This window comes from Camelina sativa, chromosome 7 (assembly GCF_000633955.1).
Source record: "Camelina sativa cultivar DH55 chromosome 7, Cs, whole genome shotgun sequence".
NCBI classification, from domain to species: Eukaryota; Viridiplantae; Streptophyta; class Magnoliopsida; order Brassicales; family Brassicaceae; genus Camelina; species Camelina sativa.
The window spans coordinates 8881454-8895207 of NC_025691.1; the positions used below are offsets into that span (position 1 = coordinate 8881454).

Below are 13754 nucleotides of genomic sequence, written 5' to 3' on the forward strand. Positions count from 1 at the left end.
AATTTAATTAATATTATTTTTTATGGGATGGAGATGGTCTTATTTATTCAAAGACGACGGCTTTTTAATACATAGTATTTATTTATTACAAAGATTTGTTTTTTTGTCTGGCTTGTAGATAATGCGACGGCTCACTTTTTAACGCTTGTTGTGTTTTGTTTATTACCAAATATTAGGTAATAATTGAAAAGCTTTGAACAGTTCAGATTTCAAAGTCAAGAACGATGACCCCAGTTAGTTACGCTACTAGTAAGTGGAGGAGATAGATGTGGCTAAATTAAATATAAGTCTATCTTGGGTACCTTTTTTGTAGGTAAGAAAAGAAAGAAAGGACCGTTGTTTGGGTAATTCGTTGTGTTTAGGAAAGTGGGAAGTTACGGAGGAAGATGTCATTCACACTTGACATTTCAATTCACATTTTGTGTGGAAAGAACGGTTCGTTCAAGTTATTTGTGTGTTCTGGAACATGAGAAACTTACGCATGAAGATGTCATTTACGTACGGGTGACGGGAATAAGTTTTAAGTGCTAACTCCTCAATCTTCTTTATGATAAGAAGGCTCTATTGACTTTTTGGCTTCTTTCTTTCTCAGCTAATCTTGATTAGTGCTCTGTAATTTGGTATTAATCATTCTCTAATACACTGGTTGGGACAGCCAGCTCCTACTATCTCTTGATGCCCTCAGCTTCTTGAACAATGTTCCAGGTTGGTTTCTTTGTGCAAATAAGCTCTCATTTTCTGGTTACAATTCTTTCAATCTTCTTGAGAGAACAAATGTCTGCTGCATTTTTATCCACCAAGCTTTCATTTACATTTCCTCAAGAGAACAAACTTACATTGCTCTGAGCTTTCTGTTTTCTAGAGCAACCTTCTTTCGCTCATCTTCTTTCTTTGTCCAACAAGCTCTCTTTAAGTTTCATGTTTTCAGTGCTTCTTCAACTCTTTGCTTTCCTACAGATCCCTCCATCTCCTCCTCACGCTCCTAAGGTCCCTTGGCTTCTTCTTCGTCTTCTTCTCCTTTTCCTAAGGTTAATCAAATTCACTGTGCCACCGTACCGATTTTTTTCACACAAACCATCAAATGAAGTTTAGCTGTTCACACTCAGTCACAGAGTTGACAAACTCATTTTGGTTGTTTCCTAATCTCAGTCTTCAGACATTTTAAATTAGTTTTCAAATGTATCTTTTGGCGGCCAACTACAAACTTTTAATCTGGGCACCACAACGTTGAAGCTACGGTCGCCATATCAAGAGCATCTTCCCCTTCGCTTCCCTTGCTTCAAAGATACTAACCTCCAGATCCAAAATTAAGCGTTTCATAGCTTTGTTGCTTTCCTCTTCCTCTTCTTACAGTTTTCCAACTCAAATGCAAGTTCCATCTTCTCATTCAATAGGTTCTGAAAATAAGATGTTGCAGTCATTTTATTGACCAAAGATCTAACCTTTTGCTCTTGGGCGGCTTCAAGGTCATATCTTATTGACACAACATGCTTTTCTCGCTTACAAGGTTCTTCATTTAAAATGCACACTTGGCATGGTGGTAGAGAGAAGAACTGAGATGACCCGAGGCATGCTGCCTTCTAATAGACTCAACCTCTTTCTTCCAGAGTTTTCGTTTTTGTGAACCGCTTTAATTCCCGCCTATTCTCAGTAACTCTACTCGCCACGATGCTAAGCTGCCAACACCTGCCTTAGTTTCTCATTGGCTTCCTCAGTTAATTTCCCAGCAGATCATAAAGAACTTAGCAACTTAGCATTATCTATCATTAAGCATTGCTACTTGCTCATTAGCTACCCTTAAGGCAGATTCAGTTGAGTATGTACCTCAAGTGCCTTCCTTAACCATGACTGTGCTTTCTGAAATTGTCAAATACAAAATGATGCCTCAACAATATAGCCTATCGAAACGCCGTCAGATTAAAGTTCCTGTTGGTTTATTCACCCTTGAACGTTGACAGAAGGCAATTTGCTACAAAGAGTCTCCCATGAAACCAGTTCTACATCAGAAAGATAAACCACAATGTCACAATCACATCAAAGGAATAATCAACCAAACAAACAAGCTTCGATTCTAACTCCATATACAAGCTTTTAACTCACTAAAGGTAAAACCAATATCCAAACACTTTTAGCCGTGGCATGCACTGAAACTCATGATTTGACTACATATCAAGATCCATCTCAGTTTAGATAATCTCTTAAACCATTACATAGAACATAAGCATCTAAACTAATAGGCCTAATAGCATAGCAACTAAACTATATTGAAAAACAAAGAAGCATATTCATCAGAGACACACACACACACACACAAAAGCAAAGACCACAGAAAATTCAAATTCAAGCTCAAATTGGCTCAACCAAAGATTTCAATTGACTTAACTTGAACCTTCTTCTTCATCATCTCCACTTTAGGCACACAGTTACATTCAAAACTCCATTCTCCTCCATAGAAGCCTTAGCCAGTTAACCTGATACAGTCAAAGGGGAAGGAATTGACACGCGTAAAGTTGAACCGATGGCTGAGATTACAAGTTGAATCGATGGCTGAGATCAGTTGGAGCTCAATCACAAAATCAATACTTGGATCTGTAAAACGAGGAATCCTCTAATTCATCTTGTAAGGACCTCTTAGGGCTCTTCACAGAGGATGAATCAAAGTTATACAAACCCAGAACTAGAGAGAGAGAAAGCTAAAATCTAACAAACTTCAACAACTTTTTCATGAATGATCCCAAATCAGTCTCTGAACTCCAACTGATCGATTCCACTTCTAATTTCCACCTTACACGTGTACACTCCTTCCCCTTTTACTACTGTATCATACATCTTCACTTTCTCCGGTGACCTAAACATCCTCGAGAATCCCACACTCGATCTCCAGAGCTACCAGATGTTAAAATCTTAGCATTGGAAACAAGAAGATGAAGCAAAAATCCAGAAAACTTTACAAGCGGTGCAAGTTCTTTTTTGGGTGTTTTTGGGCCATAATGGGCTTGAAAGGCCCAATGTTCTGATATGAGCCGTTTAAAAGAGTTCTAATTGATTTTTTTTTGCTTAATATATATCTTATAATATAAAGTTAGATGATAAAGTTTGGTTCTCAGAATTAAGAATTAGTAACTCACCAGATTGTGAGATGTGTCAGTTTTAATGATTAAATATCCAAATTAGTAACTTATTAGATTATGACGCGTGTCAATTTTAACGATCATAAATCACATATCAAATTTAGTAATTCATCAGATCGTGACACGTATCAATTTTAACGATAAAAAATCACAGTTTTCAAGTTTGGTAAAACGATACATAAGATTACAATAATCTTATTATATTAGAAAAAAACTTTGTTAATCTTAAAAAGAAAAAGATTGTAAATACACCCTTCTATATAAGCAAATAGATGATGACATATTTTTCACCAAACAAAATAATTTCGATTGTTGTCAAAAAACAAAAAAATTTGACTAGTTTTGTTTTTCTTGGTAAATTTTTTTTTTGTTTTTTATTAACCTTTTGTTTGACACATCATTGTTCTTGAAGAAGTCTCGAAAGCAATTTGTTTGTTGTCTAATCGAAGCAACTATATAGAAAGATTTCTAGATATTACAAAGGTTTTTGTCGTCTTTTCTTTGAATTTTGTTTCGTTTCTCAATTTCATAATGCATACTACACAATATTTGACTTTGAAGTGTTAACAAAGTTTCTTATGCATAATAACTAAGGTTTTTGGGATTAACAAATTTCTCACGGTGTTATTATTATTTCTATTAATTTGCATTAAGGGTAGCATAAAAAAAAGATGAATACACAAATGCAAGATAACAACAACATAGATTATATAACACTAGATCAACTAAAGTAGAAAACGTTCTTATCGTGGAATGATAGTACGTCTTACAAAAAAGTGAGAAGCAAGAATTAAAAAAAAAAAAAACAATAAGTTCCTTGGAATAAATTTTCTCATAAAATATAAAAGGGATTAAAGAAAATATACCGAAATTTATTACTTCTAAAAAATGTAAATACTCACTTCTATATAAACGTAGATCGTCCTATTATTCATCTAACAAAATAATTTATTCAAAAATATTACTTTCAACTTTGTTATATTGGTCAAACTTTTTTTAATGGGAAGAAAAAATTTTCTTATTTTTTTAAACCAAAATATACTCCTACTTTCTACTTTTTCAGTTTGGAATAGGTAAGATTAATATGTTGACCTAAAAAAAATGGAAGATTAATATATGCATCTTTTTTTCTAATACTATATTTTAAAATTTATTGTAGTAGTTTTAGATTGTTTTATTTAATTTATATTTTCATCTTTGAATTATTTGAGATTTATATATTACCGTGCTTATAATTTTCAATTATTTCATTAATTATGTCAAAATAATTTTCTTCTAATTTCTCAACATTGATTGGTTGGTTATAGACCTTTATTTTGTGCAAACATAATTGTTACCATTCGTTCAATTTCAAAAGGAGATAAAGAGATGGTTGGATAAAACAGGCTAATCAAACACAAACCTACAATAAACATAGATCGTTGTTGATAGATCCATAGGAGCTTGGAGATAGAGGCTACATCATGGTGTGTCAAAGAAACTTTCATGAAATATCTTGGAAATTTAACATTAGTTACTATCAAAAGATTTTGTGACGTTGGAAAATGATCTTTAGTTTCATTGGTTGCTAGAGCAAGCCACTTGGAGATAGCTAAAAGATGTGAACATGTTCTCTCCACACATTAAGAGGGCAGAGCCGAGGTTCTCTCTATGGTAGAGAAGGTTGGACGCAAGGTTATCTTCCCAAGAGAGGAAGGTGGGGGAGGTTGAATGCAAGGTTATCTCCCCAAGGGAGGAAGGCCGAGCGAAGGTTCTCTCCATGGTGGAGTAAGTTGGACGCAAGGTTCTCTCCATAAGAAAGGAGGGCAGAACCGATGTTCTCTCCATAATCAGTCATACACTATTGTGATGTAATTTGTTTTTTATTCAAAATATTTTTTAAGCCAACAATTTTAGTGATTAAAGAAACTATGAAAAGTGAAAGTAAAGAGACATATAATAGTTGGCTTAATTTGTTCATGTAGACATTTTCTGGGAGGTAAATAATATATTTGTAACATACAATATACTATGATAGCTCGTCCTGCGGACCCTACTAGCCCACCGCTAGCTGCCCCAATTGATCTGCAGGTCAATTGGTGACAGTTTGTCCTGTGGGAAGGTTGTTAAAGAGTGGAGACCAGGATTCGAGGAACGCCTGGCGCACCAATAACCTACTGGTGGATTTGGATATCCACAGTAATGGGTTAGGATCGATGCCCTGCAGAGCCAGCTTGGAGTCCGTTTGGGCGGCTAGCGGGATCCACGGACGGTCCGTTGGGCAGCTAGCGGGGAGCTAGTGGGGTCCGCGGGACGGGTTGTCACATATACTAAGATAAAATACACTTTTAATGTACAATAAATTTTAATATATTTTATTAAATTTAATTTTATTTACAAAACTTTAAACCCGCACATCGGGCGGGTCCTTATCTAGTATATATATTTCGGTTGTTTTCTACTGATTTCACTGATTTTTATTTATTTGTAATTTATTCATATCTCTTGTAAAGTAGAATTGTGAAACTGTTCAATGTTATTAACATTGTTTGGATAGATTTTAGAGAATTCTTTAGAAATACACTTTTTGGATACCTCTTTTCAAAATTACCTTTTTTGAATATTTTTAGTTTTATCCTCTTTTACACAATTACAATATGTTTAATTCATTTTCAGATTTTTTTTTTTAAAGGTTTGGGTTCTCTATTTTATATTTAGGATATAGTTTTGAGGGGTAGAGTTTACTATTTTAAGATTAGGGCTTAGAATTTAGTCATTTTATACATAGAAAAAGAGTATTTTTTGAAAATAGACAACATGAAAAAGTATTTTTGAAAAGTGACCTAAGAAAAGAGGTGTTTTTGAAAATAGTCCTAGATTTTAAGATATATGGCGATTGATCAAGGATATTCACATTTTCTTATTCAAAAATAGGCTATTCATAATTACTTTCAACCATATATAGGATTTTAACATAGATGAGACCACATGATATCAATATTACACATGATTAAAATGAATGCTTGCAAATTTTAAGTGGTTTTTGGATTTTGAATTTTGATTTAAAATATTTTTAAAAAATTAAGTCACGTTAAGAAATGAAAAACCAATGAAACTTTAGAGTTTAGATTTGATTTTAAAAATTGACTAAAACTATCAAAATTTAGATTTTTGATTTTAAGAAAAAGATTTTTTAATTGAATAAAACCAAAAATAACATCAAAATCGACAACAATTCTAGTTCTAAGTTTTTCCCGCTTGGGGATTTCTTCAAATAAGTTCAGACAAACATGTTTCCCATAAACTTTAGGTGGGTTTCCTATGGCTATGGGCAAACATGATGACTACCATTACTTACATTCCTCGCTCAAAATATAGACTTTTCTTTGTCTAGTTTATACTCATATTTATTAAACTTACAATCTTGATTTTATTTAGAAAAAAAGACAGTGCGACTTCAAGATTTTTTTGGTTATAAAATATAAATATTTATAACAGTGCATATGATCCTAACTTTTGGACTTAGAATGGAAAGAATAGTTCATTTCACGTTATGTTACGTGTTAAGAAGAAACCGTGTTTGCTTGACTTGCTCATTAGCTCATTGAGGATATTAGTTTCCTTCTTTTGCTTTGCAATAAAATAACATCTACCGGAATCTTTCTCTCTTTTATAAACTTTTAATAATAATATTGATATCAAAATTAAGTACTAGTACTATTTTTGTTTTGTTAATGAACAATTCTTAATGAACAATACTAGTACTATTTTTGTTTTGTTAAATTCTCTAATCGTAAAATCTAAACCCTAATCATCTTTTTTGTAAACCCAAACCGACATATAATTTCGTTCTACTTATAAAATCTAAACCCTAACCATCTCATTTGTAAACCCAAACCGACATATAATTTTGTTTTAATTGTAAAATCTAAACTCTAACCATTTCATTTGTAAATCCAAACCGACATACAATTTCGTTTTAATTGTAAAATCTAAACCCTAACCACTTCATTTGTAAACCCAAACCAACATATAATTTTGTTTAAATTGTAAAATCTAAACCCTAATCACCTTATTTGTAAACCCAAACCGATACATCATTTCATTTTAATTGTAAAATTTAAACAAGCCAATATTTAACTTTCCTTAAAAAAAATTATACAGAATTTGTTTCTTTAATATGTATTGCTTTTTCATTTAATTTTGATTTATCTTTTTCAACAAAATAATGTATAGAAGATTCTGATTGGTTGAAAAAGAAAAAGTGAACAAGAAGATTCATCTTAGGAGTGAACCTAAGTATTTCTGGTTAATGATTTCAGAAATTAATTTCGTTTTATGTGTTCCAATTCGTATTTAGTTATTTACTAATGTGGTTAGCAATTAACTCAACTTTTCGTATGCATATCATTCAACTTCCCTTACATTCTTACGTTCAATACATTCTTTTTTTTTTTTTTTTTTTTTTNGAACCTCCTTACTCCTAACTTATCAACTATACATGCATGATGCATTGATGCTTAATAGAAGCCAAGATATTTTTAGAGATAAGATTGGCAATCACATAACAATTTAAAGATATCCTAAACCATAGTCAGTCTCTAATAAATAGTTTCAAGTCCTAACATTTTCTCATTATCTTAAACGGATTTTACTTAACTATTCCTTGTGCACTTTCGAATCTTTATTGGTAAATATGTTGAATCTATTTTGACGTACAAAGTCCCTTAAAACAAACCAGAAGCAAGTAATATATAAATTTGACATATTCGATGTTTAGGACAAAAATTGTGTTTTTTTTTTCAATTGACAAATTCTTAAGGAAAAAAGTTTTTTTTGGAGTTGAGGATAATAAAAATAAAACATTGGAATATAAATTAAAAGTAAAATGTAAAATTTTGTGGCAGGTGGTGAAATATGACAAGTTTAAAAGGCAAGCCAAGGACGAGTCTTGTTTAAAAGCCAAGTAGTACCAACCGTACCGTACTGTCTTCTTCATTGCCTTTTTTTTTTTTCTACCGCCAAATCTTAAAAGTTCTCTCCACAAAAGCTTTTGCTCTCTCCTCCCATGGCGGATTTCTAAAAACTTCTCCGGCGATCTCATAATGCCTTCCGTTCAAATCCGTTCTTCTCCACCCCCGGCGGTGACGGTTACCGATCTTAAGCAACGAGTCATAGCCTGTCTCAATCGTCTCTCTGATCGCGATACTTTATCCCTCGCCGCCGCAGAGCTTGATTCGATCGCTCTTAATCTCTCGCCGGAGACTTTTCCTCTGTTTATAAATTGTCTTCAGAGTACAGACTCTTCCGCGAAATCTCCGGTTAGGAAACATTGTGTCTCGCTTCTCTCTGTTCTGTCTCGTTCTCATGGAGATTCTCTCGCTCCTCACCTCTCTAAGATGGTCTCCACCGTTCTCCGCCGCTTACGTGATCCTGACTCTTCAGTCCGCGCCGCTTGTGCAACCGCTTCAGTAGATATGACCACCAGCATCACCGGAACTCCTTTCTCAATCCTCTTGGGGCCGATGATCGAAACGCTTATCCACGATTGCGATCTGAACGCTCAGATCGGCGCTGCCGTGTGTTTAGCGGCTGCGGTTGACGCGGCGGATGAGCTGGATGTTGAGCAACTGCAGAAGGCGCTGCCTAAGATTGGGAAATTGCTTAAGTCGGAAGGTTTCAAGGCGAAACCGGAGCTTCTAGGGGTTATAGGGAGTGTAATAGGAGCCGTTGGAGGTAGAAATAGCGATAAGGCGGTGCTAGATTGGCTTTTACCGAACGTCTCGGAGTATCTTAGCAGCAACGATTGGCGTGCGAGGAAAGCAGCCGCGGAGGCGATGGCTAGAGTAGCTATGGCGGAAGAAGAATTAGCTCCTTTGTATAAGAAGGCCTGTGTAGGTACTCTTGAGAGCAGAAGGTTTGATAAGGTAAATATTCGAAACAACTGATGGTAGTTCATAAGCAAGTGCAGTCAGTTTCTTTGTCTTATTCTTTAATCTTAATTTGTGCAGGTCAAACTTGTTAGAGAGACAATGAATCGTACATTGAGTTTATGGAAGCAACTTGAAGGTGATTCAAAAGAGGTCTCAGAGTCTACTTCCTCCTCCAAATCAGCTCATCCTGGTTTGTCTGCAACTTCGGGAAAGATAAGCAATACATCGAAAGGCAATGATAGGAATTCGAACGCACCAATAAGCTCAAAGTCGTTTGATGTTGAGCCCTTAGATCGTAGTAACAATCCTAAGGATGTTGAGCAGGAAGCTGTGGAGTTGAAAGACAAGCGGAATCATTCGACATTGGGAGCTAAACGGAATCTGTTCCCGGCAAAAACTTCTAAGGTCAAAGAGAACAGGTCGAACAAGTTGAACAAGTCACAAGTTGTTCAGAGTAGTGATGAGGAGAGTCCTAAAACTGACAGTGGTAGTAGTAACAGTTCTTCTCAGGCAAAGAATAATGCAGAAGAGTTGTCTCTGATAAGAAACCAGATTACTCAGATCGAAAAACAACAGTCCAGTCTGTTAGATCTCTTTCAGGTTACCTTTTTCTCTGAAATCATTGATTTGATTATCTTTTGAATCATCCAACAAACTGTATTGTGCTGACTTTTGAATGTTTTCTTGTACTTAAATATTGCAGGAGTTCATGGAGAGCTCGCAGAACGGAATGCAATCTCTGGAGAGACGAGTACGTGGTCTAGAAACATCCTTCAGAGTAATCTCCACTGATTTGTTAGTCTCTCGCACAATAACACGAAACGAAAATCACAAACGTAACGAAAGGCAACACTTTACCTGACACAACACTTCAAAATATTTAGCTTGCGAAGAAGTTTCATTTGTTGTAATACATAAACTCTAAGCCAATGTATTTTACATTTATTTCGACTTTGTGTAACCAAAGGGATGGTTCGTTACCTTTAGTGATTTGATGCTTGTAATGTTTTCTCATAAGATGATTATATCTTTCTTTTTTCCGCTTTCCCGGTCTGATTGCATTCAATCTTTTTCCCGGGAAACCTCAGCGGAATCAACAAAATATCTCCCCAAAGTTGCATCTAGCTTCTCCCCAATTGAAGAAATCCAAGCCTAGATATGATGAACAAACTAACTCTTACACTTGTCCTATTAACCTTTTGAAGTCACAAAACAACGTAGAGAAGTTAAATGTTTCATTACCTGGTCAGAAGACGTGAAGCCTCTAATAGTGTTTCCGCCAATGACTGCGATTCCTTTATCTCCGAGCGGCTGCAAAATTACCGCCTAGCAAACAAACATTTGTTACACATACAGTTTTATTATTCCCTCACTTGATGAAATAACACTTGAAGTCTCAGAAAACCTGTGTGTTTGCAGGCAGAAATGGCAGCTCTGATCTCCCAGGATATAGAGAAAGATTGGCCAAGTAACTTTCTGATAAACAAAACCAGTTTCCATTTCTTAGATAAATGCACAATCGTAGACAAACATATAAACGAAAAATCCGTACTACTTACGTGCTTTGGATTTCATTACGCCTCGGTAAACCGATCCTTGCATCAGCTTATCAGTGTTTACTACCACTCGTTTCTTATCTTGTGGAGATTCAGCAACCATCCCTATTTGTATAAGACAAATGCCATTGTAGACAATAACTAGAGACTTACAACATGTTGCTAACTTAAGAGATTCCCAACCCCTAAGTGAACAGAAAAAAAAAGTCAGATTCAATTTCTACTTATATCTTTCCACAAGAACATCCATCCAATAAGAGATATGAAGCAGAGGATTACCATAACAATTCGGAAACTATCGATGTAGGAAGATCGGAATCTACAACTTTGCAATCCACACCTTCAGGATTGACCTGATGATATCAAAAACAAAACCAAGAATCACATTTTGCTTTATATCAAATATGGTTTATTGAAGGAGAAAAGAGAAATCTCACAGGTGTAATGGACTTAGGTCGGATCGATAACCAAACTAAACCGGTTAATAAATTGGTTACAGCCAAGCCAAGCGCCAATAGATCTGCTCTAGACTGTGAGCTACATCAAAACACCAAAAGCCAATGGTCATATCAAAATCCCCCATATTGGGAAACCCCAAATTGTATCAATCTCAGATTTCTCAAGAGTCCGGTTTAATCAAATTTGTACCTGCTAGCATCGGCAACAGGAGCGATACCGGAAACAGTACGATTGAAGAGAACAGCCAAAAGAGAAGCGCCTCCGACGTAGATAGGTAAGCTACGAGCCAAGTCATCGTTTCTGGAAATGAAATCGGCTACCAAGTTCGTACTCGGTTTCGGACCTTTGTAACTTCTCGGCTTCTGGTGAAGAAAAACACGGAAAAAAAATTGAGTAAAAAGAGAGAGAAGAAAAAGGAAAAAGAAGAAGAAGAAGAGGAGGAATGAGAGAACCTGTGAGGTTGAAGAAGAAGCTCTGATAAAAAAACGCGGAAGATGTAGACAAGGACGGCGAAAGGATTGGCGATTAGGGTTCCAAAGGATTTGAATTTGGAGGATGATTCTCGCTTCCATTGAAGGTGAAGGAAGTGAAGTTTAGAAATACAGTAAAGAGGATTAAAAATTGGCCGTTACTCGTTAGGAGATATATAATCTTTTATCTTCGTACAGATTATATATGATTTTTTTTCTTCTTTTCAAAAGTATATTAAACGATTGGATCAACGATATACACACACACACCGAAATATTGTTTATAGTTTTAACATAATTTTTTTTTATTTGTATTTTGCATAATATCTTATTATATAAAGTTGGGTTTTTAATATTAACTATTAACAAGATTTTGACATGTATCAAGTTATCAATCTCAGATTTTGACATATGTAAAAGTTAATATTTAATATGAAGAATTTGATTACAACAAAAATAAAATCTTTTGTTTTAAAAATATTAATAATGTAAAAAGATAATTACCAAAAATTACAGAATTTATAAAAAAAAAATACAAATTTTTTTTTAAAATAATTATAAGGAGATTTTATATATATATATATATATATATATATATTTCATAAAATTCAAAATTATAATATTATTTACTTATTTTTATTTTAAGTTATTAATTCTACAAAAAAATATAGAAAAAAAGATTAAAGAAAATATACAGTTAATTATTAATTTAAAATTTTATAAATACTTACTTCTATATAAACATAGATCGTTTCATATTTAAATATTTTATTCAAAAAAACTGCTTTCAACTTTGTTTAATTGGGAAATTTTTTTAATGCAAAGATAAATTTTTCTTATTTTTCTAAACCAAAATTTTCTCGTACTTTCTCCTTTTTCAGTTGGAAATAGGTAAGATTAACATGTTGACCCAAAAAAAAATTAATTTATGCGTTTTCTTTTCCTAATACTGTATTTTAAAATTTATTGTAGTTTTTTAGATTGTTTTATTTAATTTATATTTTCATCTTTGAATTATTTGGGATTCATATATTACAAATTACCATGCTCATAATTTTCTATTGTTTCTTTAATTATGTCAAATCAATTTTCTTTTAATTTCTCAACCTTGATTGGTTGCTCATAAACCCTTCATTTTTTTGCAAACATAATTGTTACCATTATTCATTCAATCCCAAAGGAAGATAACGAGTAGAACCTCATCAACCTAATGAATAGATAAAATAACTAATCAAACACAAGCGTACAACAAAGATAGATAGATAGATTGAAAAAAATAAATCGTTGTTGATAGTTCCATAGGAGCTCAAAGACTATGATACCTTGGTTTGCGAAAAGGTTTAAAAAGATTGTTTTGGCCACATACGTCACCAAAATGTACTTATTTTTTTCGGTCAAGGGTCCTGAGAAACTTCATGATGGGTGACCTGCCTGGAAGTGATTGTCGGAACTGTGCGAGTGAGAACAAAACACATGAAAAGATCATTTGTTGATTTGATAGGTCGGTAAACAAGTTTTTAAAGCCTCTAAGCAAGGTAGGGCCCACTTAGGAAAGTGGGTCCAGGGACTGAGAGTGGACATGGGCTTACTAAGCAAGGTAGCGGGTTAGGCGTTACAGAGATAGAGGCTACATCATGGTGTGTCAAAGACACTTCCACGAATACATTGGAAAATTTAACATTAGTTACTATCAAAAGATTTTGTGACGTTAGAAAATTTTTTTTACTTTCATTGGTTGTCGGAGCAAGCCATTTTGAGATAACTAAAAGGCGTGAACATTTTCTCTGCACACAGGAGGAGGGCAGAGCCGAGGTTCTCTCTGTGGTGGAGAAGGTTGGATATAAGGTTATCTACCCAAGGGAGGAAGGTGGAGGAGGTTGGACACAAGGTTATCACCCCAAGGGAGGAAGGCGGAGCCAAGGTTCTCCCCATGGTGGAGGAGGTTGGACGCAAGGTTCTCTCCATAAGAGATGAGGGCAGAGCAGAGGTTTTCTCCATGGTGGTTATACATTATTGTGATGATACATCATTGATTAGTATATTATGTAATATATTTTTTATTCAAAATATTTTTAGTAATTAAAAAACTATGCAGAAGTGAAAGTAAAATAGTTGGCTTAATGTGTTTATATAGACATTTTCTAGATGGTGATAAAGAATATATTTGTAACATAGAGTATATTTAGGTGTAAAAAAATACACTTTTAATAGTAACATACATAAAAG

General features: G+C 34.2%; 2 protein-coding genes and 1 long non-coding RNA gene across 4 annotated transcripts; 1 reads left to right on the top strand and 2 right to left on the bottom strand.

Annotated features, from left to right (window-relative positions):
• LOC109125611 lies at positions 375 to 2973 on the bottom strand. Its single transcript, XR_002032727.1, has 2 exons — positions 2384 to 2973; positions 375 to 1997 (listed from the first exon to the last, which is right to left on the bottom strand). It is a non-coding gene; the product is annotated as an uncharacterized LOC109125611 (long non-coding RNA).
• LOC104700764 (microtubule-associated protein TORTIFOLIA1) lies at positions 7973 to 9928 on the top strand. Its single transcript, XM_010416337.2, has 3 exons — positions 7973 to 9037; positions 9122 to 9643; positions 9747 to 9928. The coding sequence occupies exons 1-3, from the start codon at positions 8216 to 8218 to the stop codon at positions 9903 to 9905; spliced, it is 1503 nt and encodes a 500-aa protein (XP_010414639.1). The 5' UTR covers positions 7973 to 8215; the 3' UTR covers positions 9906 to 9928.
• Positions 9812 to 11699, bottom strand: LOC104700763 (protein COFACTOR ASSEMBLY OF COMPLEX C SUBUNIT B CCB4, chloroplastic). Of its 2 annotated transcripts, XR_753638.2 has the most exons (9): positions 11511 to 11699; positions 11248 to 11420; positions 11037 to 11136; positions 10879 to 10952; positions 10603 to 10784; positions 10449 to 10519; positions 10286 to 10369; positions 10025 to 10195; positions 9812 to 9901 (listed from the first exon to the last, which is right to left on the bottom strand). XR_753638.2 is itself a non-coding variant. In XM_010416336.1 (8 exons), the coding sequence occupies exons 1-8, from the start codon at positions 11628 to 11630 to the stop codon at positions 10106 to 10108; spliced, it is 894 nt and encodes a 297-aa protein (XP_010414638.1). In that variant the 5' UTR covers positions 11631 to 11699; the 3' UTR covers positions 9903 to 10105. The 2 variants fall into 2 exon arrangements, 1 of the variants encoding a protein (XP_010414638.1); XM_010416336.1 differs by lacking the exon at positions 9812 to 9901 and having other exon boundaries at positions 9903 to 10195.